At 49.0% G+C, this 24,876-nt stretch overlaps 10 protein-coding genes across 10 annotated transcripts; 8 read left to right on the top strand and 2 right to left on the bottom strand.

Moving 5' to 3' along the window:
* Positions 1 to 10: 10 nt before the first annotated feature.
* On the top strand, positions 11 to 4,168 carry N7487_012003 (uncharacterized protein; the record flags this gene model as incomplete). The annotated part of the gene is made up of 1 exon (XM_056879733.1): positions 11 to 4,168. One exon carries the CDS (start codon positions 11 to 13, stop codon positions 4,166 to 4,168), a length of 4,158 nt encoding a protein of 1,385 aa, XP_056725052.1.
* Positions 4,169 to 5,091: 923 nt separating this feature from the next.
* N7487_012004 (SNUT3/LISCH7 family protein) lies at positions 5,092 to 5,848 on the top strand (the record flags this gene model as incomplete). Its single annotated transcript, XM_056879734.1, has 2 exons — positions 5,092 to 5,398; positions 5,457 to 5,848. 2 exons carry the CDS (start codon positions 5,092 to 5,094, stop codon positions 5,846 to 5,848), a joined length of 699 nt encoding a protein of 232 aa, XP_056725053.1.
* A 417-nt stretch (positions 5,849 to 6,265) lies between these two features.
* Positions 6,266 to 7,565, top strand: N7487_012005 (NAD(P)/FAD-dependent oxidoreductase; the record flags this gene model as incomplete). The annotated part of the gene is made up of 2 exons (XM_056879735.1): positions 6,266 to 6,305; positions 6,379 to 7,565. The coding sequence occupies 2 exons, from the start codon at positions 6,266 to 6,268 to the stop codon at positions 7,563 to 7,565; spliced, it is 1,227 nt and encodes a 408-aa protein (XP_056725054.1).
* A 276-nt stretch (positions 7,566 to 7,841) lies between these two features.
* cwh41 (mannosyl-oligosaccharide glucosidase) lies at positions 7,842 to 10,491 on the top strand (the record flags this gene model as incomplete). The annotated part of the gene is made up of 4 exons (XM_056879736.1): positions 7,842 to 8,085; positions 8,146 to 9,208; positions 9,270 to 10,185; positions 10,243 to 10,491. 4 exons carry the CDS (start codon positions 7,842 to 7,844, stop codon positions 10,489 to 10,491), a joined length of 2,472 nt encoding a protein of 823 aa, XP_056725055.1.
* Positions 10,492 to 10,570: 79 nt separating this feature from the next.
* Positions 10,571 to 11,421, bottom strand: N7487_012007 (MMtag domain-containing protein; the record flags this gene model as incomplete). Its single annotated transcript, XM_056879737.1, has 3 exons — positions 10,571 to 11,014; positions 11,091 to 11,322; positions 11,384 to 11,421. The coding sequence occupies 3 exons, from the start codon at positions 11,419 to 11,421 to the stop codon at positions 10,571 to 10,573; spliced, it is 714 nt and encodes a 237-aa protein (XP_056725056.1).
* A 350-nt stretch (positions 11,422 to 11,771) lies between these two features.
* On the top strand, positions 11,772 to 14,169 carry N7487_012008 (uncharacterized protein; the record flags this gene model as incomplete). The annotated part of the gene is made up of 5 exons (XM_056879738.1): positions 11,772 to 11,879; positions 11,935 to 11,942; positions 12,002 to 12,044; positions 12,117 to 13,422; positions 13,478 to 14,169. The coding sequence occupies 5 exons, from the start codon at positions 11,772 to 11,774 to the stop codon at positions 14,167 to 14,169; spliced, it is 2,157 nt and encodes a 718-aa protein (XP_056725057.1).
* Positions 14,170 to 15,327: 1,158 nt separating this feature from the next.
* Positions 15,328 to 15,900, top strand: N7487_012009 (uncharacterized protein; the record flags this gene model as incomplete). Its single annotated transcript, XM_056879739.1, has 1 exon — positions 15,328 to 15,900. One exon carries the CDS (start codon positions 15,328 to 15,330, stop codon positions 15,898 to 15,900), a length of 573 nt encoding a protein of 190 aa, XP_056725058.1.
* A 1,511-nt stretch (positions 15,901 to 17,411) lies between these two features.
* N7487_012010 (RBR-type E3 ubiquitin transferase) lies at positions 17,412 to 19,400 on the bottom strand (the record flags this gene model as incomplete). Its single annotated transcript, XM_056879740.1, has 1 exon — positions 17,412 to 19,400. One exon carries the CDS (start codon positions 19,398 to 19,400, stop codon positions 17,412 to 17,414), a length of 1,989 nt encoding a protein of 662 aa, XP_056725059.1.
* A 747-nt stretch (positions 19,401 to 20,147) lies between these two features.
* On the top strand, positions 20,148 to 20,955 carry N7487_012011 (phosphatase PAP2 family protein; the record flags this gene model as incomplete). Its single annotated transcript, XM_056879741.1, has 3 exons — positions 20,148 to 20,195; positions 20,248 to 20,437; positions 20,501 to 20,955. 3 exons carry the CDS (start codon positions 20,148 to 20,150, stop codon positions 20,953 to 20,955), a joined length of 693 nt encoding a protein of 230 aa, XP_056725060.1.
* Positions 20,956 to 21,365: 410 nt separating this feature from the next.
* Positions 21,366 to 24,722, top strand: N7487_012012 (FAR11/STRIP family protein; the record flags this gene model as incomplete). The annotated part of the gene is made up of 5 exons (XM_056879742.1): positions 21,366 to 23,294; positions 23,347 to 23,459; positions 23,512 to 23,657; positions 23,712 to 23,841; positions 23,897 to 24,722. 5 exons carry the CDS (start codon positions 21,366 to 21,368, stop codon positions 24,720 to 24,722), a joined length of 3,144 nt encoding a protein of 1,047 aa, XP_056725061.1.
* Positions 24,723 to 24,876: the final 154 nt, after the last annotated feature.

Here is a 24,876-nt window from a genome sequence, read left to right on the forward strand (position 1 = left end):
TGGTGCCAGTATGAATGTCTTCCTCAGCCGACTTCACCGGCACTACACTGGGGAGACAGCCGTGACCCCAGTCGATCTCACTCCACTTTATCGTTATTTTGCTACCAATGACGCAAAGCAAGCTGAGCAATTCTGGACTCACTATCTTTCTGATTGCCTACCAGGTATCATCACCAGCCATGGGGAAAACAATGGTTCATATGAAGTTGTCGAGAAGAAGTTAGCTCTCCCATTGTCCAATATCTCCAAATACGCCTCCCAAAATTCCACTACTGCGTCCATGGTCTTGGAAACGGCGTGGGCTATTACTTTGGCAAAGCACTTGGACCAGAGTGACATTATCTATGGCCGAGTAATGAACGGCAGAGGAATCCCAGTAGGGTCAGTGGAATCAATGCTGATCCCCCTCGTCACAACGATCCCTGGTCGGTTTCAGCTTCCTTCTGGTCAATCGAGGGTGCTTGACCAGCTAAAGACGCACACTGAAGCCATCATCGGATCCCTACCATACCAACACACCCCACTTCGCGATATTCAGCGATACGCTAATGCGTCCGGTCCACTGTTCAACTCGATGTTTTCCTATCTTTCATATGGTCCTCGGTCACCAGCAGACAATATTTTGTTGGAAATGGACAGTTCCATGTCAGTGGACTACCCCCTTGCACTGGAGATTAAAGCGGAGTCAGATCACGACACAGTCACTTTGCGTTTGAGAATTGCGAGTGATGATTCTTCCACCGAGCAAGGTCATGCGTTGGTGGACGCAATTTCCACTCTTGTTGAAGACTTGCTTTCTGACGGAGATGTGATCATTGATGCTGGAATGATCTCTCAGCAACAGAGAAAAGAGCAGGTCAAATGGGACGAAACGCAATGGACCGAAGATGAAACTGCTATTCGCCGAGCTGTGGCTGAAACAACCGGTATTCCTGAGTTGCAGGTATCTAAAAATGTGTCATTCTTCGCTTTGGGAATTGACTCTGTCATCTCCATTCATCTGGCTCGGCGCTTACAAGAAAATGGACTTAAAGTGTCTTCCAGCGATATTCTGAGATATCCATCTATCGGCGCTCTCCACAAGTCCTTGGATAACATCAATGTCGTCTCCAATATACCGCTCACTGAGGAAACTACCATTGATCAGGAATTACGTGTTGATCTGTTCGACACGGATGATTCAATTATTGAAACCTATCATTGCACACCCTTGCAAACAGCGATGATTGGCCAATGTTTGAGCTCCGAGGGTAAAGAATATGTACACCACCATTCAGTTGAGCTTGCGAGCACAATCGACATCGATAAATTGATCAATGCCTGGCAAAATGTGGTAGAACAGGTCGATATCCTTCGTACCTCATTTCACCGGCCCCGGGCAAGTCGTGAATTCCATGCTGCAGTCCATCGATCTTCTACCATACAGTGGTCACATTATGAAGATGTTGTATCACTTCCTGAGGCCGTTGAGCAAATATCCCAGCGAGCCGCCTACCCGAACATCAAAAGCTTTGACAGGCCACCATGGCAGATCACCTTTCTCACTGGACCTTCCCAGCGACTTATGGTCGTTACTATGCATCACTGTCTTTATGATGGGTTTTCTCTTCCCATGCTCTTTACTTGTGTGGAGCAACATTACCATGGTAATCAAAGCCATGTGGACTTGTTTGCACCTGTAGCACGCCATATCGCATCCACACAAGAATCATCCGTCCAGTTTTGGACCGACGCAGTAGCGGGGTACCAATACCCACAACTGCAGTCTGCTCCGGCCTCTGTCCCGACGACCAGTGTCCAGTGGGCAGAGACCAGGCTTGAGAGCTCAATAGCCAGATTGCAATGTCAATGCGGCTTACTTGATGTTACCATACAGACCGTGGCGCTGCTTGCTTTTGGGAGGTCATTGGCATTGCGTCTTGGTCAGCGAGACGTGGTATTTGGTCATGTAGTATCAGGACGAGGATTTGATGTTGATCCTACGGCTTCGGTTATTGGTCCACTATTCAATACCGTGCCTCTCCGCTTGAAGCTTGATTCTACTTCCCAAAGCACCCGATCGGCCTTGCGAGATATCCAAATGTTTTGTATCGATTCCCAACCTCACCACCACGCACCGTTGAGTCTTATTCAAAAGAGATGGCGTCTGGCAACTAAAGGAGACAACTCATCATTATTCGATGCCATTTTCACTTTCAATAAATCGAAAGATCCAAAAGAAGGTTCATTTTTCCAACCATACACGTTTGCTCGCAAGCCTGACGTTCCCCACCACCGCCTGAATGTGGAATTTGACCAGACTGAGGAATCACTTGTGATCCGGGCAACCAGTCGTGATTTCCTGACCAACGACGAGCTCCATATTTGGATACAGAATCTTGCCCGGGGTATTGAGAATCTCGTTGCATCTGAAAATGAGCCAATTGTCAATTTCCCTTCTGGGCTCAGTGATTTACCCTTGGTCGCCACGGGTCCGCATCAGGATGCTGAGCAGCCTGTAGACACACTTGTCCTGGGGCAAAATGTGCAAATACTTAGGACAGTCCTTTCAGATGTTACCCAAATATCGATAGACACTATTCAGGAGTGGAACAGTATCTTCGCGCTGGGAGTCGATTCCATCTTGGCGCTAGATATAAGTGCTCGCTGTCGCGAGGCTGGACTAATGGTCTCAGTGAGCGATATTCTCCAAGGGCGGACAATTCGGGGAATCGCAATGCTCGTTGCCAATAAGCACACTCAACATCTTGGCTCAACAAAAGCCGTTGAAGCCGATAATTTCATTGTCGACTCAGATCCAAAAATCAAAGCATTGGATGTACTAGGTCTATCGGAACATAGTGTTGAAACAGTCATGCCTTGCCTTAGTGGCCAGCTATTCTACATATCTGCGTGGCTCCAAAGCAAGCGACAACTGTGGGAATTCACTTTTGCGTTTAATAGTCGCATTAAGCTTGACCCGGAACAAGTTCAAGGCGCCTGGCTACAGCTACAGAGAAGACACACAATCCTTCGCACATCATTCGCAGCCGTGTCTTCAAGTGAAGTCTTGCAGGTTGTTCAGAATGGGAGCAAAGCCAATGGAGAAGTTCAGGTGTACAACGAGCAATCCACTGGAGACCTGAATGCATCGGTTCAAGACTTGGTTCATCGCCTTTCTCGCAACCCTTCGAACCTCTTCACACCTCCTGCTCGGCTACATCTAATCCAGCACCCCAACTCGGACGCTCTTGTGCTTACCTTGCATCATGCTTTGTATGACGCTTGGGCAATTACAATTCTTGTCAAGGAACTTGAAGCGTTGTACCAGGGAGAGAACCTAGCACCTCCATGCGAGTTTTCTTCTTTTGTAACCAGCACTCTTCAAGCAGCGAACTCCGAATCTGCACAGAGCTACTGGGAAGGGACACTCGGGGTGGGCGAGCGGACTATCCTCGGACCAGGTCTTGCTGGTCATGAGGGCGCTCTCCACGTTCAATCCTCTGAGCGCATATTCTCTCGGAAGCTCGGCGAAATACAAGCTCAATGCCGGAGATTTGAAGTTTCTGTGCCTTCTTTGATGCTGCTGGCAGTAGGTCGCAGCCTTGCGCGTACCGCGGACATTGCTCATCCAACATTTGGCCTTTTCCAATCTGGGCGCTCACGCGAGTATCCGCAAATCCAAGATATGGCAGGTCCTACCGTTAACATGCTACCACTGGTAGTCCCAGATGCTCTGACGTCCCCAACTCCACAGGCCTTGGTCGCCATGCAGCATGACTTGGTTCAGCGAAATCTCCATGATCAGACCGATCTTCGGACTCTCTGTGAGAAAATGAAAGCATTCGGGAATGAGTTACAATTCAATGTCATTGTCAACATTGTTTGGGGTCAACTCAATGGTTCTGCTGCTGAACAAGACAACGATTCCATTTTCGTACCCTTACCCGTTGACTCTCCGATCAATTCTGTGTTCGAAGAACCACCGGTTGGGGAAACCTCTGTTGATCAGTTTGACTGGAAAGGTCTGCCCGGCGTTGGCGCTATTTATTTGGAGGTGAGCTCTAGCGAGCGAGACGATGCGCTGCTGTGGAAGGTTGAGTATACACCGGATTTGATCTCAAATGACCAGGCTGAGCTATTTTTGGACACTCTGGAAAAGGAGATGAATAATATTGGAGAGGCTTGAGTCGGACAATCTTCTTGTTTTCCATACTCGTTGTCTGCTACCCATTGATGGCTCTCCCCCTGCTCCAAAGGCCCTGTTCGGACGAGAATAATGAGAATTGGTAGAGAAATAATATACATGGATACTACATCTCGCCTTTGAGAGTCAATTATGAGATGTACGGACAACCAAGTATGCCACCGGTTCATGACTCTCTCATTAGATATTACCTCACCGCTTCATTCGTCGCCGGGAGCATATACAAGACAAGAATTGCGATCAGCCGCTTATACGGCCTTGTTATATTCATTTTAGATGTCTTTTGAGATTTCTTATGAACTATGTTTTGAATGTCTGTCTTTTGGGATATCTTTTAAGCTATCTTTTTGAACGCTTTTTAGATTTAAATCTCAAATGTAAATTATTAAGAGTAAGTAGATAATATTCTATTTACTGAGGCGATGGATGGCCTACGAAAACCCGATCCTGGAGAAGGAATATATCATTACATTTGTAGATATATTTTGACCAATTTTCCTCTCATTTATTCACGCTGTAATATTTTTTATATCCAATATTCCATGAAGCTTTTACTCACACTTGTCAAAGCAGTTATTAGAAACGAGTCAAAGTTGTACAAGTCCATGTTGTTTGTAGGGTTATAGATCAGTCACCTGCCATGTCACAAAGTGCGCATCTGGTTCCTTCCCGCGGCCGGAATAAACTTCTCTTTGGTCCTCAGATATTCAGGCCAACACCCATTGCGATAACTTGATACCCTCTACGATTCTATCCCTATGAGCAGTCGCTTTTCTACTCTTTAATCCTATTTTAATTGCTCAAGCTCTTGAAATTTGAGCAAGGCTATCCCCATTTGCCCCCAGCCGCAACAAACACCCACGCCGTACGGGGCAGCGCCCAAACCAGACCGGACCTTTTTCACAATGGCAGAGCCACCTGCAAAGCGTCCTCGCCGAGTCGACAGCTCTACCATGTGGGATTCAAATGATAAACGGCCTCGTGCGCCAGATCAAGAGTCAGACCGCGACCGCAGACGTTCACCAGCTCCACGAGATGACCGACGCGACGGCCGGTATCGCTCTCGCTCGCGAGAACGCAAGGATGGAAGGCGAGAAAGGAGCTGGTCTCGAGATCGCCGCGACCGGGACCGACGAGACGGAGACAGAGATGGGCGCGGGGCCCAAGACCGAAGGAGGAGCATCAGCCGGGAGCGCAACCAGGATAGGCGAGGTTGGTGAAATATTTAACTCGTCGGAGTATTTGTGCGTTGCTAACATATGAGTATCAGTTAATGCACCCAAAAATGTCAAGTTCCGCGAACGTTCGCGCTCCCGATCTCCCCATCTCAATGGAACAAAGGCCCGGTCACCCCCTCGAGGCCCCAAGAGTGACCGCAAAGATCCTCGATCGCGAGACGATGGGCGGAAGGCAACTGGCACACAACGAGGACCGGGTCGCGACGAGGATGAGATGGACGTAGACTTCAAGGAAGATGCGGACGAGGACGAAATGGAAGCACAAATGCGAAAGACAATGGGTTTCACCAGGTTCCGGACCACAAAGAACACGAAAATCCCCGGAAATGACATCTATGGTGTGCGGAAAGAGAAGAAGATCGAGTACCGACAGTACATGAACCGCCAGGGCGGTTTCAACCGGCCTCTCAGCCCCTCGCGATGAACCCTCACATCTTTACTATTCCAACGGTCTCCTACTTTCTTTGTATTCAAAACACTGGACATTTTTCTGCCATCCTTTGACACGACATGCATTTGCGGAGTATTATTTTGTTGGCTTGATATTTCACCCTCCCATTCAATGGCCCAGGCCATTGTGAATTTACTACCAATTAGTTCAAATATTAGTGAACCAAAAAAAAAAAAACTTATCTGAATGATTCATAGTCAGCCCTATAAAAGAAACCGGTCATGGTGAACTTGATTGCGGATGCGACATATGACTGGACATACTTAGATCTCCAGTGACGTAGGCATCTCTGTGTCTAAGCACACCTGCGGTCCAAACTTGTCTATTACAACTTCCGACACAGTGGCTTCGTTGCGATCATTAGCGCCCAAGATAACGCCAAAATTTAAGATGTCAGCAGCAGAAGACCGGCGTGAGATTGTTATTGTTGGTAAGAATAGAGTGTTTGCGACTTTCGTACCCCGCGCGCTATATTCGCAACTCGCTGACCAAAATACTCACAGGTGGTGGCATCATTGGATGTTGCTCTGCATACTACCTCACCAGACACCCATCCTATGACCCTACCCGCCACAAAATTACACTCATTGAGGCCTCTGAAATTGCAGGCGGGGCATCGGGAAAAGCGGGTGGTATGCTGGCGCAATGGGCATTCCCGAGCAACCTCGTTGGTCTCAGCTATAAGCTGCATGCCGAACTTGCAAAAGAGCATGATGGTATCAACCGATGGGGGTACAGAGAAGTGAATTGTGGCCAACTCGTCGTGAAAGGCCGTGCTCTTGGTGAGAACACTGCAGGGAAAGCCGGGAGTGGAAATACGGAATCCCTCCAGAAACGCAGCACAGCGGCTATGTCTAAGCTGAGGTCTGCCAAAATACCCCACGACTTGGATTGGATTGAGCCAGAGCTTCTTCGGGCCTATGAAAGTATGAGTGGACCGGGCGAAACCGCTCAAGTGCACCCATACCTTTTTACTACATCCATTGCAAAGCTCGCGCAGGAGAAGGGTGCAAGTATCATTCTCGGGCAGGTCACAAATATCGCTCGGTCAAAAAGTTCTGTTGAGTCAGTTACGTACACCGATAAAACATCCGGTGAAACACAAACCATCGCCGCTACCGATGTGCTCGTTGCTGCTGGTCCCTGGACGAACACTATCCTCCCGGAGGTCCCGATTTCAGCCATGCGGGCCCACAGTGTGGTGATACAGCCCAAGAAACCAGTCAGTGCATACTGTCTGTTTACAAACATCGAAATCCCAGCCGACTTCAACCCCGAAAAGAAATCACGCCCAACTGTGGCTGCGCCAGAAATCTACGCACGTCCTGATGCCACTGTCTATGCATGTGGCGATGGAGATAGAACAGTTCCACTACCAAAGACTACTGCAGATGTCGAGGTTGACCAGGAACGCTGCCAGGAAATCATAGACCATGTGGGTAGTATTTCTGACGAGCTGCGCGACGGGGAGGTCCGGACCCGACAAGCTTGCTATCTTCCAAACTGTGATTCTGGTGCCGGGCCACTAGTTGGCCTGACTGATGTGAAGGGACTGTATATTGCAGCTGGTCATACCTGCTGGGGTATCCAGAATGCGCCAGGTACAGGGAAGCTCATGAGTGAGTTTGTATTTGATGGCAAAGCGAAGAGCGCGAAGATTGGATCGTTGGATCCTCGTGAGTTCATGTGAATACATACTTGATACCACAATGTCTATAATATGATAGATGGCACATATATTTCTATGATTTTGAATGGATTTTTCAGACATAGTATACTCGTGAACAAGCGTGTAAACGAGGGGAACACTAAAGCGGAAAAGGAAAAGCGGATGACGTTCGTAGACATTGTCCGGTACGCATGTGGGACTAGTCCATATCAAGTAGGCGGTAAGCGGGGAGTACGTACATACACCTATAGCTTAATCCCGCGGAGAGGACAGCAGTCAATTGACTGAGGCTACATAATGCGTCACCTCAGAATTTCAGCGTTATTGACTTCTCTGCTTTGTGCAACTGGGATTGTTGCAAGCGAAGATCCCAACGATGTGTCCGTCTTGATTAGAGAGGCCGGACGCGCCAGCAACGAGTCCCTGCTATGGGGTCCCTACAAGTCGAATCTCTACTTTGGAGTGCGCCCTCGCATTCCAAAGAGTCTTACGGCAGGATTGATCTGGGGAAAGGTTGACGATTATGCCGGTGCTCAACAAAGTATGTGATTTCTGGTACCTCGGCTCCATTGGTGAACTTGAAAACTAACATACACCTAAGACTTTAGACACACGTGCGAACAAAATGAGGGAATGGCTGGGTATGGCTGGGACGAGTATGATATCCGCAAGGGTGGACGGGAAACCATTCACGACGCTGGGAACAGCTTGGACTTGACAATTGATTTCATCAAAGTTCCCGGTGGCCAGCACGGAGGTAGCTGGGGATTCCGAGTCAAAGGCACGCCCACAGAGGGTGCAGACCCCGATCAGCCCATTTCAATGATCTTTTATTCCACGCTTGAGGGGTTCGGTCATTTGGGAGCCGATTCTTCATCCTCTGAGTCCACTGGCGTGGAAGGCAATGTCAAGCTCGAGGGATACTCCACTGAGCTTGGTGATTTCGCTATCGATGTTACCACTGGACCGGAAACCAACTCGTACCCCCGCTACAATCATCCTAGCTCCACGGACAAGCCATTGGATCGCAGCATTGTAGCTAGTGTGGCCTTCCCGGAGGAGCAGCTTTGGCAAGCAAAGGGAATCTTCTTCACTCAATTAAAGGCAGAGGTTGATGAAGCCCTTGAAGAGTATGGAAAAGAGAACATTCCGCCCCCGGCCCAGCTTTTTACTATCAAGCATAAGCCTGGCCAGGGCAATGCCCATCTTGTCCAGAAGGTTTTTACAGGTGCATTCGAGTTTGATGTCCTGTTCTCCTCTGGCTCCGCTCCCGAACCATTGACTTCGGAAATCCTCACTAAGGAAATTGATGATGCTTCGGCTTCATTTTCTCAGACTTTTGAGCAGCTGCTCCAGCCAAAGGCGCCATTTGACTCGCCGAAGTACTCGGGCTTCTCCAAGGCAATGTTGTCTAACCTTATCGGTGGCATTGGATTCTTCCACGGCGATGATGTCGTCGATCGCTCTGCAAACCCTGCGTACGAAGAGGAGAATGAAGGCTTCTGGGAAGAGACTGCCGAGGCCAGGGCTGCCGTGCAGCCTGTTATTGAAGGCCCGAAGGAGCTTTTCACTTGCGTTCCCTCCCGGCCATTCTTCCCTAGAGGGTTCCTTTGGGATGAAGGTTTCCATTTGATGCCCGTGATCGAATACGATACTGATCTTGCGTATGTTTATACCTAATTTCGTTTCATTTGCTAGTTTTAGCTGATAAACTGACTTTTACAGCCTCGAGATTATCAAGAGCTGGTTCCACTTGATGGACGAGGATGGATGGATTGCCCGTGAACAAATTCTCGGTCAAGAGGCACGTAGCAAGGTTCCCCCGGAGTTTACGATTCAATATCCCCATTACGCAAACCCGCCCACTCTGTTCATGGCCCTGGAAGCATTCATGGACAAAGTCAAGACAAGCCACAACAAGAGCAACGAGTTCGGATCCCTGGACAACCAAGATGCGACCGCGAGCCTGCGCTCTGCCACTGTCCGACACCCGGAACTGTCTGAAGCATACCTTCGCTCATTCTACCCGCTCCTGAAGAAGCACTACAACTGGTACAGAAACACTCAACGCGGCGATATCAAGTCGTATGACCGTGAAGCGTTCTCGACCAAGGAAGGCTACCGCTGGCGCGGACGCTCCGTGCAGCACATCCTCACTTCTGGCATCGATGACTACCCCAGAGCTCAGCCGCCGCACCCCGGTGAGCTGCATGTTGATCTGATCAGTTGGATGGGAATGATGACTCGCGCTATGCGTCGCATTGCCGAGAGCCTCGGCGAGGAAGAAGATGTTGAGGAATTCGCTTACTACGAGACTGCTATCACTCGCAACATTGATGACTTGCATTGGGACGAGAAGGAGCAGACCTTCTGTGATGCGACTATCGATGAATACGAAGAGAGTGTCCACGTCTGCCACAAGGGTTACATCTCCATCTTCCCCTTCCTGACTGGTATGCTGGGTCCTGATAGCCCGCGTCTCAAGGCTGTGTTGGACTTGATCAGTGACCCCGAGGAGCTGTGGAGTGACTATGGTATCCGCAGTCTGAGCAAGAAGGATAAGTTCTACGAGACCGATGAGAACTATTGGAGAAGCCCTATCTGGATTAACATCAACTACTTGGTGTTGAAAAATCTCTATGTAAGTGCTTACATCTTTTGACGTATTTGCCCGCAAAATCTAACAGAACCTTCACAGGACACTGCAACGGTTTCCGGTCCTCACCAGGAACAGGCGCGGGAGATGTACTCCGACTTGCGGAAGAATTTGGTCGAGAATGTCTTCCGCGAGTGGAAGAAGACCGGGTTCGCTTGGGAACAGTACAACCCCGACTCGGGCAATGGCCAGCGGACACAGCACTTTACCGGCTGGACCAGTATGGTGGTGAACATGATGTCCATGCCTGATTTGGTCAAAGTTGAAAAGACCACTCATGACGAGTTGTAAGCTATTGAACCTCAATGTGAAAAGGTTCGTCATGTAGATTAGATAGTGGTCATATTGATAGATAGTTGTACGCAATCAATTATCCAATATTTGAATCGATTTCCTCCAACGCCAAGCTAATGTAACAATTGATATCCCTAGTCTGTAGCTCAATGGCGGTCATGGTCATCTCGGTCTCGTCTGCGTTCGGGGTGTCGCCGGCGCTCAGCTGGTGAGTAGCTGCGCTCCATCCGTCGTCTTTTCTGGTGTTCCTCGTCTTTTCGGCTGGGTCGACTCCTAGAACGGGACGCTGAGCGCCGTCTGTAGTGGTCTCGACCGCGAGATCTTGATCTATGACGATGGGTGCGATGGTGGCGCTCTCGGTCGTCATGATGTCTGCGGTGTCTGCGATCCTTGTCACGTGTAGAATCGTCGCCCCGGTCATGTCGCCTTTCCCGTCGCGGGCTTCGGGTTCGCTCGCGTCTGTGTCGGTGACTGGAGCGGTGGTCTTTTTCCCTTGTTGCAGCATCTGGCATCTCTTCTTCTTTTGACATTATGTCGGTACTGCTGGATCCTCCTAAGGGGACCATGTTGGCGTTTTCAGATGCTTTCGGGGGCACCGGGAGGCCCAGAGCGACGGCCATTGCTTCCTCCTCGGCCTCCTTGACACGTTGAAGTTCCTCTCGCTCTTTCCGGATTCGTTCTTCCTCATCTTCGTCTCCCTTGGCATACCAGGCAAGATCTCGATTTTTCTGCCATCTGCCGACTGGGGCCATTACTGAGTGGCCTAGATAGTTCTCGCGGTGCGCGGAACTCTGGACGTCGGACCATTTGAACTCATTGCGGCCGCCGCTAATGCGAAAATTAGCGAACTTGAACATATTGAACAATGATATCCAGCGAATCAACTTACCGGCTGCCTTCTTTGCGTACACCAGCAACCAAATCCATAATGTAATATGACTGTGTTGAAGGAGTCTATGTTGTAGGAAGGAGAAAGCCAAAGCCTTTTAAAGCTGTCTGTACGTACTCAACTCAAAAAGTGGACCGTGCGCGGGCGGTCAGTCATTCCATCATCGGATGATTGCACCTCCCCGCAGCCATGGAGATGTTTTCGACCAGCTTGATCATGATCTGTTTACGAAGTTCCCACCCTTCTGTCTCTTGTGGCTTGGCCTTTCCACCCTTGGAAATGACAGAACAAGCTTACTTTTACTATTCACGACTCTCTCTGCTCAGACCCAAGGAAGTATTCTTCTCTGCGCTCCACCATTGGAGACAAGCACCCTTAGCCTACAGCAATGTCTTCTCCTCTTTCTGAGGACGCGTGCTCTACAGATACGGAGAGAGAATTTCCGCGATATCGGCCCCAAGTACAAACCTTGAATGTTGAAACAGATGAGGAACGCGTACGTTTGTCTTTGAAGTTACCTCACGTGAGAACTATGAACTGACTTTTGCTAGTTTCCTAGGTGAGTGTTTATACTTATACTACCTCAATTCACTGTGGCTGATTATCATTAAGCTATAGTGATGTTTCTAGGCCAACTGTATCTACTTGGAGGTGTAACCTGGTGAGTACCTACTAGCCGAGTGGCTGTTTCGACTGTATAATTTCCCCTCGGTTCTGACTTTGGTTTTGAAAGGCGGCCCTCTCGCAGCGTCGAAATTTGCTTTTTACAGCTCAGCTCCAGGATATTTACGTATGGGTTCCCAGTGGACCTCGCCAGCTCCTTGGCTCCCAACCCGAGATGATCATTCGCCCGGTGATGAAAGAACCCAATTCTCCTGGATACATCGATCGTGCTAGGCCTCATACAATCAATCATATCATTGTGGATGATCTGGGAGTCGATGAGGTTTTGCTGTTGGCGACAGACTCTGGAAACGTTACTGGCTACAATGTCGAGGCTATTTTCTCAGCAATCAATAGGAGCGCCGAACATGGAGGCAGTCGACCATTTGATGCGCATGAAGTAAAGCCTTTCTTCGCTGAACATGTTCAGTTAAGTGCCTGGGGCTTAGCCACCCACAAATTCGCTCGGTTGATTGCCGTGAGCGCGAACACAGGCGTCATAACAGTGTTTGCTTTCGCGTTGGTGGATGTTATGTCTGAGAGTGACGATAACAGTCCTAGTTCCTCTGAGACCTCAAATATTGGAGGCTCCGATGTACTGGAAAGCACATGGGTATCAATAGACAATCCACCGTCAATGGAGGAGCTAAAACAGGACATGCCCCATCATCGGACACGCAACCTGCGGCTCAGCTATAAGGGCCATTTTGACAACATCCCATCCGTGTCGTTTGCCAACTTTGAATTGGACCCCAATGGCCTGTGGATGGTCAGCACCGATATCCTCAACCGAGTCTTTGTATGGAGAGTCTGGGACAAGCTATCTCCTGTCAATACATCCAGTTATGATTTTCCAGGGAGTGGTCTAGAACAAAGGGGCTGGTTTGTTTTTCCTTTACATCCCCACAGAGTTCAACAGCACCAATACAAGTTTGATGCCTGTGGATGCGAGCCAGACCTAAAAAAGATAAATGGTCGGATGATTTTCGAAGTGTCAGATGCAGCTGATTATATTGCGTCGAGATCGTTCGCCGCTTCTAAGAAAGTCGCGCTTGAAGAACGTGCAACAATTTCGAGGCTACTTCTGCCAGACGATGTTTTTCTTCCTGATGATCTTCATACTGAATCTCCGCCTCGATCATTGAGCTCAGAGCGTGATCATACAATTCCAGAGGCCTCAGAAACTGCATCTCCTGCCAGCACTAGTGACAGCGTTGTTACCAGCACTGGATTATCACAAGACGATGAGGTAGCTCCACGCAGTCGATCTATCCGCGTGAGACGTGGTATTTCCAATTTGATTGAAGAAGAAAATGAGCAGTGGGGCAATGATCCTGTTGTTGACGACGATGTTTCAAACGGTTTTATACGCCATCGTAAGTGAGCGATATACTTCGGTTTATTAGATTAGAATGCTAACCTGTTACTCAGCGTGCAACCCTCGATTTTTCCCTATTCTCCACTTCTCTGGAAATAACATAACTTTAGATCCCTATCCGTTGGACCATGGATTCCGGTCGCTCTGTCGAAATCCACTTGAATCGATGGTAGGAGATACCATATTCTCTTCCTGTGATCGCTTAAACTTGGTCAAGTACCTCCCTGAACTTGGGATCGTTGTTGCCGCCTCCCAGGCCGGTGGAGTTGCCATCATCACTCTTACATGGCAGGAAGAAATTGGCCACTCCTTTCGCGTAGACTGGCTTCTCCCTTTCGCCAACCAGGACAGGGACGATGGATGTCCAACACCACCTATTATGGGTATTGCTGCAAGTCCCATGCCTGGATTTGAGATACCGCCAGATGTCCCTTGTATTCCTCGGGATGTCAACCCCAAAGATCGGTTGAGATTCAACCACCGTCTGCTCAACCCAGATAAAGATGAGCCTTGTGTCCCAGACCCGCCTGAATACGGGGCTTCCAGTCCCTCTGACCCGGGCCTCAGCTCTGACTCCGAAGACCTGAACCTTACAATTCCCGAAACCCACGCCTATGCCTCGGACATCTACCAACCTCATGAGACCTGGCATGGTTACCACCCTTCTCGACATTACAGGTTGATTTTGCTATTCTGTGATCTTACAGCCATGAGCTATGAGTTCTGGCACGACTGGAGAGGTTAATTTCAATCACCAAATAAATCAGGTTGCGCTTCTTGAATCATGGGTGTAAGAAGTGTCATCCAAACCAACAGATCCACCCGTGTTAGTATCTAATTGTACAAATGTATGTCAAACGAACTTGAAGCAATACAAAATATCGACGTCAATATTGTACATTAAACTCAATAACTGTAGTCGGGAAATAGTATGAAGAAATGTCATCGTTCGACGTGATTAATCCGTACATACATCGGCGACTTGAGGCTCTAACCAAGGTGGACCTGATTGGTTCCACGCCAAATAAGCTTAAACGCAATGTTTAGTCACCTAAACAAGGTTTCCAAGGCTTCTCCCAAGATACATTTATTCAAGTAGGACACTATTGTCACAGCGATTTCACTACTGCCACAGGGGTTAGTCCCAATGGATTAGGATCAGTTTTTCTGTGTAAGCCGTATTAATATTCGAGTTCTGCGAACTCGTGTGTGGATGCTCAGGGGTCGGATGATTCTGATTGGGGGAAGAGTGGGGGTGAGGTTGTTTGGGAGGAGAGTCCTGAGACATATTCAGAGTTGGGATTGACTGTGACAAATTTGAAGATGGAAGCTTATAATGATGGATATGCGATGTGGGATTAGAGCACGGGTTATTAGCATGGGACACTGGGGCTTTGTATGGAGACCCGTGTGTAAATAGAGTCACTACTGAAATAGAGACCAAGTAATTGACTGAGAAAAAAATATCGGGTCCAAATCCCCCTTAGGTTTGAGACATCTGGAGGATTTTTAGGGTCTCACATCTATAGACTCGCCCCGTTCCGCCCCCAATCCCCGGCCTCTTCACCTCGCAGCACAAGACTTTACTCTGTACTTCGTAGGTGGAAATAAAGATGGCTATTCCTGCTGGCCATCAAACCCTCATTAATCTGTATGTTCTATATGTAAAAACTTAGAGGCCCCTGTTCGAAGGTTTAATTGGGCTTGTTTTGAGGTTGATAGTATCAGTCACTCTCTCATGCAAGTGCATCTGACCTATCTAGAACAGTCCCCTGCCCCCCTAATTAGTGCGAGCGCGTTGAATTGTCAAGCCTAGTGAGATTTCTCTTTTTTTTCTTCCTTCCGCTCTTGGTCGCTTTCCCCCATCCTCTTCTCTTCCCCATCACTCCTACTTTTGTTCAACATGGCATCTAAAGTTGAAGGAGCAGTGACGGCGGGGGTGGTGGCGACAGGGTTCACCTTGGGCGACGCAGTAGCAACAGCCGATATCCTATCCGTCACATCTACCCCGGAGAAGCCAATTGCTACCTTCACCAGAACTCAGGGCACGACGGTGGTCGTGATCAGTAGTACCACATCCGAAACTCCGAGCTCCTCCAATCCTAGCGCTACTGCTTCTTCCACCGCAACAGACTCTCCTACCTCGGCTACCCCAAGCAGTGGATTCAATGAATCGACCACATCATCCGAGAGGTCAGAGTCAACAAGTTCAGGACTTTCCGCGGGCGCTTCGGCCGGCATTGGGGTCGGGGTCGCATTGGGCGTGCTTGTGCTTGTGTTTGTACTTTTCTTCCTCTATCGGCGCAGGCAGAAGCACCGAGGGCTTGCACGAGGAGATAATATTGATCAGCCAGTGTTGTCGGAGCTTGGAACTGATGGTCAGAAACATGAATTGCCGGCTGAAGAGTCTAGGCGGGCAGAACTTGATGCCAATGAAACAAAGCCCAACAACACCCATGCGCATGAGTTAGAGTGATTTGATCGATTATACGGGACGCCTTGACTTTATGAGTCACCAAGTGTTAATCATCGATCAAGGATTCTTTGGTACACAGTCACTTGCAAACTGGTGCTTCACTAGCGGGTCTAGTGTAGAAGCAACGGGTGTCCGGGGTTGCCTTCCCTTCTTTCAGTCTCCACCTTGTTTTTGATATGGTATCCTACCTGCCCATAAATAGCAATTGATAATGAAATAATCAAACCCAAGTTTGGCTTATTCAGGGTTGGAACGCAGGTTTCAACAAATTGACTTTTTCATGTATACCCTTTTGAGATTGATGGGATTGGAACCCAGACTCAACACTACTCATCAAAGCAGGTACTGTTCCAATTCCTTGGACAAAGTCCGCCACCCTACTAATCTCGCTCTGGTTAGCAAATTGTTTCTTGATTGACTGCAGGTAATCTTGTGTTCCGAGGTGAGCTTACAATTTACTGACCTCGCTCTGCGGCAAGATATAGCGGAAGCATTTCTTAACCCACTCGAGCAGTCGAATTGGGTTGTGAACAACAATGACAGGTCAGGATCTAGGTAAGTCTCGCATGTTACTAGAGGGATACCTTCCATCCTTGAGAATCAAATCCTCCGAAAGATTGTCATATGGGAATTGTCGCGAGTAGCAAATCTTATATTGTAAGTTCGGCAAGGGCAAATGTACATTGATGCCAACTGGAAATGTGCTTCCGAGCACTTCTAGCCAAATGAGAAAGTTGATAAGCGAAACTCTTTATCTTCTCGATGTAAATCTTAAACAGGGACAGACAACAATAAGACCCCCAGGGCTGGCTATCGACAGTTCCGACAAATCGGATTCCTTACTCTGTGTTTTGCGGTAATCCACTCGCTTGTCGAATAGTTACGTTGACGTTTTGTTACACATACATCACTCGTGTTCAATATCTTAAACGCTACGTGACTACGTTGAGCAACTCACCAAGTCGGACTCAAAAAAGTGGCGGCAGTCATAACCAAAATGTTATGTGATTTTATTGTTGTATACATCTGATCCAGTTAAGTGACCATAGAGGACAATGAAACTATATGCCCATGTTCTACTGTCAAAGACCAAAGACCAAAGACAATCAAACGGTCGACCAAGATGAAATTATAAAAGTACCAAATAGAAAATCAGAATATCAAATAAGCAAGGCGCTAGCGACACACGCTATATGTGTGGGAAAGTATATATGAACAATGTCTGCGCTTGGCAAGAGAAGAAAGACCTAGTATATGAAAATCAGAAGCAAAAGCAGATAGAAACGAAAGAAAGAAAAAAACCAAAAAAAAAGCAAGGAAACGAAACGCAATGCGACAAAAGACAAAGGGGGAATTGATGAAAAACACAAAACGGGAAAGGAAGAAAGGGAAAGAAAAGAACATGAATTCGTTGTATGCATCAATGTCATCAAGACGCTTTTTGGAAGGGAAGAAAATGCGAAAACTCTCATGTGCGGTTGAATATTGAGTCATGCACATAGAATCTCGATCTAGAAGTCATCATCCATCTCATCACTGTCCCATTCGTCTTCACGGTCGTTTTGTACTAGATCTAAAAATCGCTGAAGGCCAGGATGTGCCTGTGCTCGATCTGGTCGGATCGCGATAGCCTCCCATCGGATGGGACCCTCTTCATCTGCCAATGGTTCTGCAGGAACCTCTGCCCACCGGACAGGACGTCTAGGGTCACCTGCCTGTGGAGGGAGACGTTGGGGAGGGGCTTCTGCCCATCGGATAGGGCGTCTGGCCTGTCGTCGCGCATTTCGGTTTCGTACCTCAGCCATGGCGCGAGCTTGGGCTTGGCGCTCAGCTGCTGCAGCGCGGGCAGCTGCATGATCACGCTGGCCAGGTCTTCCGCCACCACGGTTGATTTGGGGTGGAACGGGGGCGGGGGGAGGAGGGTGTCGGTGGAGATCGTCTTCATCGTTATCAAATTCAAATGCGGGGCGGTCGTCATCGCTTTCATCAGTTTCTTCGTGGATGGCTACCACCGCTGGGTCGTCATCAAAGTCTAGGAGTGCATCTGGGATGCGGTGGAGTGCTTCGGCTCCGTCGGGGTTGATACCATCACCACCTTCCAAATCCCACAGACGATTGAAGCATTGGCCTTTCTCGTCGTTGAAATGCTTATATGGGTTGTCTGCACACAGCCAGGCCGAGCAAAGATAGCAAAAGTGTGTGTCACACTGGAAGCAGCGCATGTGATTGCATCCCATTTGCTTTTGGCAGGGCACGTTGCAAGTCGGGCAAGGGGTAGTGTACAGACGCAGGTACTCTTCGGTTGCCTTTTCTTCCTCTGTGGGCTCGCCGTCGCGGCGTGGGAAGCAGCGTACCAACTCGCCATGCCAGCCCTTCTTGCAGACGCAGCAAAAGGCGTAGTTACAGTCTTCGCAGATAGACACTCGCTCCGCCATGGGAGGAAGCTCACCATCTTTTACTTCGCTGCGGGGCTCTGAACCATCTTCTTCGTCCGAACTATCCAAGTCATCCGACATGGGATCTTCTGGCTTGGGGTGCCGCTTGGATCGTGCAGCTCCCTGGCACCATTGCCGTGGACAGTAGACTGTGGTCTTGTCGGCTTCAATTTTTTTCTTCCTTTTAAGGAATGCATATCGCTGGACCGTTTCAGCGGCTAGAGGGATCTGAAGTAGCTCGCTTGGTCCTAGGGTACGATCGCGCTTCTTGCGTGGCGGGGTTTGGCCATCGCCTGGTACAGCTGCAGGTCTCTTGTTGTACTCGCAATCCGGCGCCATGCATTTCACACTGTCAACGTCACCTTCGGTGATGCAGGAGTTGTAGAAATCCTGCAAGCATTGAATGCAGAATACGTGGGAGCAGCGAAGTAATCGATAGCAAACGGTTCCCTTCTTCGGTTCAAGGCATACCCCACATTCAAAAGTTCCCTGCTCAAACTTTTCTCGCTCGGCTTTTTTGTTGTAGTCCAGTAGTCCGATCTTCAAGTCCCGCGACAAAGATACTTCCCCAGACGAATCCTGGATATTGAAAGTTGTTTCTGCGAGCTGTTGGAGATGGTCGATATAGGTAAAGACGACCAGATCCTTTCCACATTCTTCCCAGAGTCGTTGGCAATCGCTGGACAGTTGATCGATGACCGAAGGAGGTAGCCATGAGGGGACTGTTTTCAGATGAACGATAGGCGGCTTTTCGGCTGGGTAACCATCAGGCAATTCAATCTCGAGATTAAGCGGGGGCAAGTGCGAGAGGGCATGGACATCTTTAATAGGCGGCTGGTCTAATTCTCCCTTAGACTCATCCAATGAAGTTGGAGGTGTGATGATGGCAGGTGCGGCATCGAGAGGTTGCTGAAAACATATTGAGGTTGGGGCGGAAGGTGCGACTGGAAGATCGAGAGCGGCTTTGAACGGAGAGGAAGGATCGATTTGTATTTCTGGAAAGATCGCAGCAATCGAGGAAAGTTCGACTGAGCGGTCATCCTCTGGGAAGTCGAGTTCAGTCATGGCGAGATGAAACCGAGTAAGATCACTTGTGAAGATTTCTCAGGTGGGGGTGGGTTGTATATTTGCCTCCGGTATGATACCAGTGGATCGCAATTTGGAGACAACGGTTGTCTCCTGCAAGAAATCCTAGCAACAATAGCTCATGACTGTCGTAAAAATAAAACCTTGACCAAGGTAATAATGATGACCGATCCCAAGTGAACGGTCACTAAGGACGATCGGGCACAAAAGGGGGGTTTATATCCTGCAGGAAGATGACTTCGAATCAGAGTTGTGACTTGGACCGTTAAAAAAAAGTCAGACCAACCAAAGATGAAGATGTTCCGAGTATTCCTTCTATGGGCCAATGTTCGGCAGAAAGTCGGGAGGGGTCCAAAAGATGATGCAATAGAGAGTCTGGGGTTTGGAGAGAGAACAACGGCGTCATTGTTTGAAAGTTAAAATAGTGAGACACAAGACAGACGGAATGGAGATATCAAAAAGAAGACACCAAATATATTCAAAACCAAGAAAAAAAAAAGAAAAGGGCAAATCCTCCTCGGATGCCTAAAAAAAAGATGGAAAGGAAAAACAATTTGAACGTTCGAAGTCCCCGCTGCCCAATCTTCTTATCGCTCACTGATAATGGTCTTGGCATTGGGTCTTGGCATTGACCCTGATAATCCCTGAAAAGGGAAATCTCCAAGTTTTAGGGGACTTTGGAACTTTTGGAACTTCCCTTATTCACTCCTTTTTCTAAAAAACATCATGGGAGACACTCCGCTGGCGTCGTTGTCTCTGACTCATGTCCACTACGTTAGTGACCACCATTATAATCACTTGACTTACCCACTAACTAGGTTTCCAGAACCCCGAGGACCGGCTGTCCTTTGCCTCAGCATGGCTGGCCCTGATCCCACAGGCACTATGCGTTTCCTATGCAACCTTGATATGGTCAACAAGAGAGGTGGAGGTCATCTTGATGTTTGTAGGACAGATGGGTTGTGAAGCCTTGAACTTTGTTCTCAAACGTTTGATCAAGGAAGAGCGACCGAAGGGTAAGTTGTTGATATTGATGGTCTCGTGCGTACTTTCCCCAAACTGACACGTGTAATTTCCAGAAATGTTCGGCAAGGGATATGGAATGCCATCTTCACACGCCCAATTCATGACCTTCTTCTCCGTCTACCTCACCTTCTTCCTTCTCTTCCGTCACAGCCAAGCTTCCGCCAGCTCCTACCCCAATGTCGCCGTCCTCCTACGGGTCCTGGTCATGCTGGCCCTTTGCATTGGAGCAGCTGGTGTTGCTGCCAGCCGAGTCTACCTCAACTACCACACCCCGAAACAAGTCCTTGCCGGCTGTGCCGCTGGATTCGTATGCGCTTGTGGCTGGTTCATGGTCACCAGCCTGCTCCGAAGCTCTGGTTTGATTGAATGGGCCATGGAGACTACTGTATCCCGGCTGGTCAGAATCCGTGATCTCGTCCTAAGTGAAGACCTGGCTGAGGCTGGCTGGCAACGTTGGGAGTCTCAGAGATTGAAGCGTCGCGGCCTTAGTGAGAAGAAGTCGGAGTAAGGGATGTCCCCTTTTTAGCGTATACCTACCATAGTAGCGAGCGAACACCTGTCTGTTGATTTAACTACTTGAAATCAATTTCATTCTATCTCTTTCTGCTCAATTCATTGTAAATCTCAAAATAAACAACGCACAACGGCTTTGTAGTCGAGTCACGTGTCAGCTGGCCTCCCGCATCAACACCACAGCTACCGGCCACCCCTCGTGCACTTCGAAGACTTAACAAAATGTGTAGTGGTCCATTTGCATAAGTTTCATTTAATTTCTGCGCTCCTTTCTTTTCGCTTTTTTGCCTGATGTATGGAGCGTTGGTACCCTGGTGATCCACCCAACTTTCTGCCAGGAACACAACTCAACAAGTCAACAAGTCCCCAGTGATGGACGTGCCTTCAGATCCACCCGAAGCCACTATGCAGGAGCATCATATTGTTAAGGCAGATGAAGTCGACCAAACAGGGACTGATATCTCGCCAGTTTCAGACGACCAACTCATGGAGGAGGTGGCTGAGGGGCTCCGCCAGGAACAGGCTGAACAGGCCACACCCGCTCCTGAGACGGCGCCCTCTGCGCCCGAAAAATCCATGAAACGACCGGAACTTCGCCGTGAAGGCTCCGCTCCACCTCCTCCAATGCAGCCGCCCCCTCCAGCCCCTGTCCAGGAGAATACGGACCGGGGTGCGAGCTCTCTAAGCCTATCGGAGTTGCGGAAGCTTGTGGGTGAAATGCCCAAGATCGAGCAACCAGCCTATGCTTTTGAATATGCCGACGCCCAATCTTTTCCTGATGAGCTCGACGAGTGGTTCCAGTATAACGCCTTTGATCGTGTTATGTTAATGGGCACGAAAACGACTTTTAACAAGAAATGGCCCACCTTTTGTCAGCGACACCAGCGAGACACGCCCGGTGTGTCTTGGCTTGACGCATCCAAGGATTTACGTCGTTCATTCATTGCTCGGGCGCTTGAGGATCTGCAACTTTCTGAAGCCCCCGCGCGATTGGAAGCCCTTGAAACCATTTGCTATGTTGTCACTGGTGTATGGGGTCTCAGCGGCGGGAGAGTGGCGCCCGACTATCCTTCAGATGGGGATTCCGAGTCAGCTGCCGAAACGCCATTGCTCAAGTCAATGCAGATTCAGTGCATCGAGGAGAATGTTTCCCTTGTTCAAGAATGCTCGGGCGTTACCGCCTTGGTACAGTACATGTGCCGCCTTTTTGATAAGACCCGCTCAGCACTCGGATCGGACTCCAGTGACATTGATTACGAGCGAATCAACCCTGGTGATATTGCAGCACCGGAACGTGAGGCCAACTTGGTCCTTACAAGTTTATACTTCACTGTGGAAGTGGGTCGCAGGCAACAGGCGCGCGACCCTCAATGCAGTTCAATCCGCGATGCGCTGAGCAGCTCAAATCCTAGTCTATTAGTCTCCATTGTTGAAATTATCGCTCGACTGCGCTGGGATGAATCTGCCAATATCCCGCTGACCAGAATCCTTCTGTTGTTATGGAAGTCCGTACTTCTCGTCTTTGGTGGGACTGGTGATTTAAAGCGCGCAAAGGAGGTACTCGAACCCGCTGTGTCCTCTGAGAAGGATGATTCCAAACGCAGGACACCATTTTTGCACGCCTCCCCTCTGGACTACCATATCTTCCGCCAGGAAATTACTTCCAAATACCCAGCTTACAACCCTCCGCCACTTGTCGTTCCACTGGAATTAGAAAACAATTCCATTCTACCCCCTCTTCCACACAATGCAGCTAAGATGAACTCGACCAGCGGCATCTTTTGTGGTGTTGCTCCCTCGATTTCCAGTGGAAATGGCTCGATCCTTCAACAGGCTGTTCATATTGCAACCCCAGCCCCATCCCCACCGCCATCCCCCGCCGGCCCAGGAGGGAAAGCTGGGAAGAAACAGAACTATCAGACCAATCAGAATTTCCCCTTTATGTACCCTCCCCTAGATGATTCCAGCAACCGCATCGGCGGGAAGGGCACAACTGAACGCCAGGATACCTTGGTTGGAAAGAAATGGGAAGGCAGTGATGTCCCTGCGTCGATTATTGAAGCTGGAAAGCTCTTCTCGACCCATGTGAAAATGACCCGTGCGATGCGACAGCTTTGGCAGGAGCGCGAACACTTTATGCAGTACGACCGCGGCTGGAACTCCGAGGACGCTGCTCACTTCCCCGATAACATCTCGGACGATCTACCGGACGATTTTGAACATCTAGATTTGTCAGGCGATGAGGGGAAGGCCGAAACTAAACCCAAACCAGTAGAGAAAGAGACAGATGATCCTGATATCCAGCGGCGTCTGGATGCGGTTGACTCTTTTTATGTGAGTGCACGCTTTCGATACCAAATTTCGACGTTCGCTTATTGTTTACTAGACCAATACTCTATCTCACCTTCAATCTATCACCATTGTATTCTTGAAAATCATCCTGACAAATGTCAGCGCAGTGGTCAACCAGTCTGCTAGCCAGACTACGCAGGGCATGAGGTAAGCTCAAACACTTGAAAGAATAACGAATACGTTCTAAAATAAGTTTCAGTAACAGTCATTCCATGAATGGCTCCTCCCACAATCTCCTTTCCGACGCATCTATCGATGAGCTAGACAATATTCGACTCCGCGAGATCACCGGTAAAGCCGTGTCTGGAACTCTATTGCTTCTCCTTAAGTGGTTTAAGCGATCCCGTGAGTCTATATTCCGAATCCTTTTTCTGAATGACGTGTCGCTAACACATCAAGATATTTTGAAATTTGAGTACATGACACAGCTGTTACTTGACTCCAACTACATCCCCTTGATTCTTAAAATGTTTGCACACCAAGACGTTGACCAAACGGTGGCACATAAGAATGACCGTGAAGACTTATCGTATGTCACTCAACCTCATTCCCTAAGTTAGCTCACCCACTAACACAATATTCAGCTTCTTCCACTTCTGTCAAAGTAACACAGACTTCCCCCTGGAGACCGAAGGAAGCTCCTGCGGCGACACCGAAAGCGAAGACGAAGCCATGCCACCCCCAATCGCCCGCCACCGCATGGATCCAACGGCAAACGGCAGCATGCCAGGTCTCTCCGAAGAGGAATCCCTAGCGGATATCCTCAACGGACCAACACGCCCCGAAGTGGACGAACTAGGCTACCCAACCGCGCCCCTACCCAAAGAACCAATCAAAGTATTCTCCTTCCGCAACTTCTTCTCCGCCATCAACTACCTACACGTCATGCAAAAGATCACGCGCAACAAAGCCCACCGCTGCCTGCTACTAGTGCAGTACAAATCAAGCAACATCCTCCGCAAAGGTCTCAAAATCCCAGACCCACACCTTCGCTTCTACACCCTCAAACTCTTCAAGTCCCAAGTCCCCTATTGCGGCCGCAAATGGCGCCAGAGTAACATGCGCGTCATCACCGCTATCTACCTGTACTGCCGTCCCGAGCTACGCGACGACTGGCTCGCTGGCTCTGACGTCGATGCTGAGGTTGAAGAGGCTTTGCCGTTGGAACAGGCGCTCCGTGGCCTTACGCACTGGTGGCATCTGCGCCAGTACAAGGATGTCATGGGTGGTGATGAAGGTGCCTCTATGATGGAAGAAGAGCGTGATTTCTTCGTGAGAGAACTTGAATCTATGGGCTGGGGTGCTGGTGAGGAGATGCTCGGTGGGACTTGTGAGGAGGAAGTCAGTGCCCCTGTGACGCAGGGAAATGAATGGGAGGGTGTGCCGCTGCCTATGGAAGGGTGGTCGTGAGATCCCTGTCCTGTGAGGCAATGAGATCAATGAAAGTGCTTTCTATACCCGTTGCGGTTTTTCTGTTCGGTTTTGGTTATGTAGTCAATCTTACTGATGTTTTGTCGTTTATTTTTGGCTTCTAGTTTTTCCATAGTTATCTTGGGGAATTCAA

The sequence above is a fragment of the Penicillium crustosum genome (genome assembly GCF_028827405.1).
Source record: "Penicillium crustosum strain IBT 35664 chromosome Unknown utg000005l_segment0_segment0, whole genome shotgun sequence".
NCBI classification, from domain to species: Eukaryota; Fungi; Ascomycota; class Eurotiomycetes; order Eurotiales; family Aspergillaceae; genus Penicillium; species Penicillium crustosum.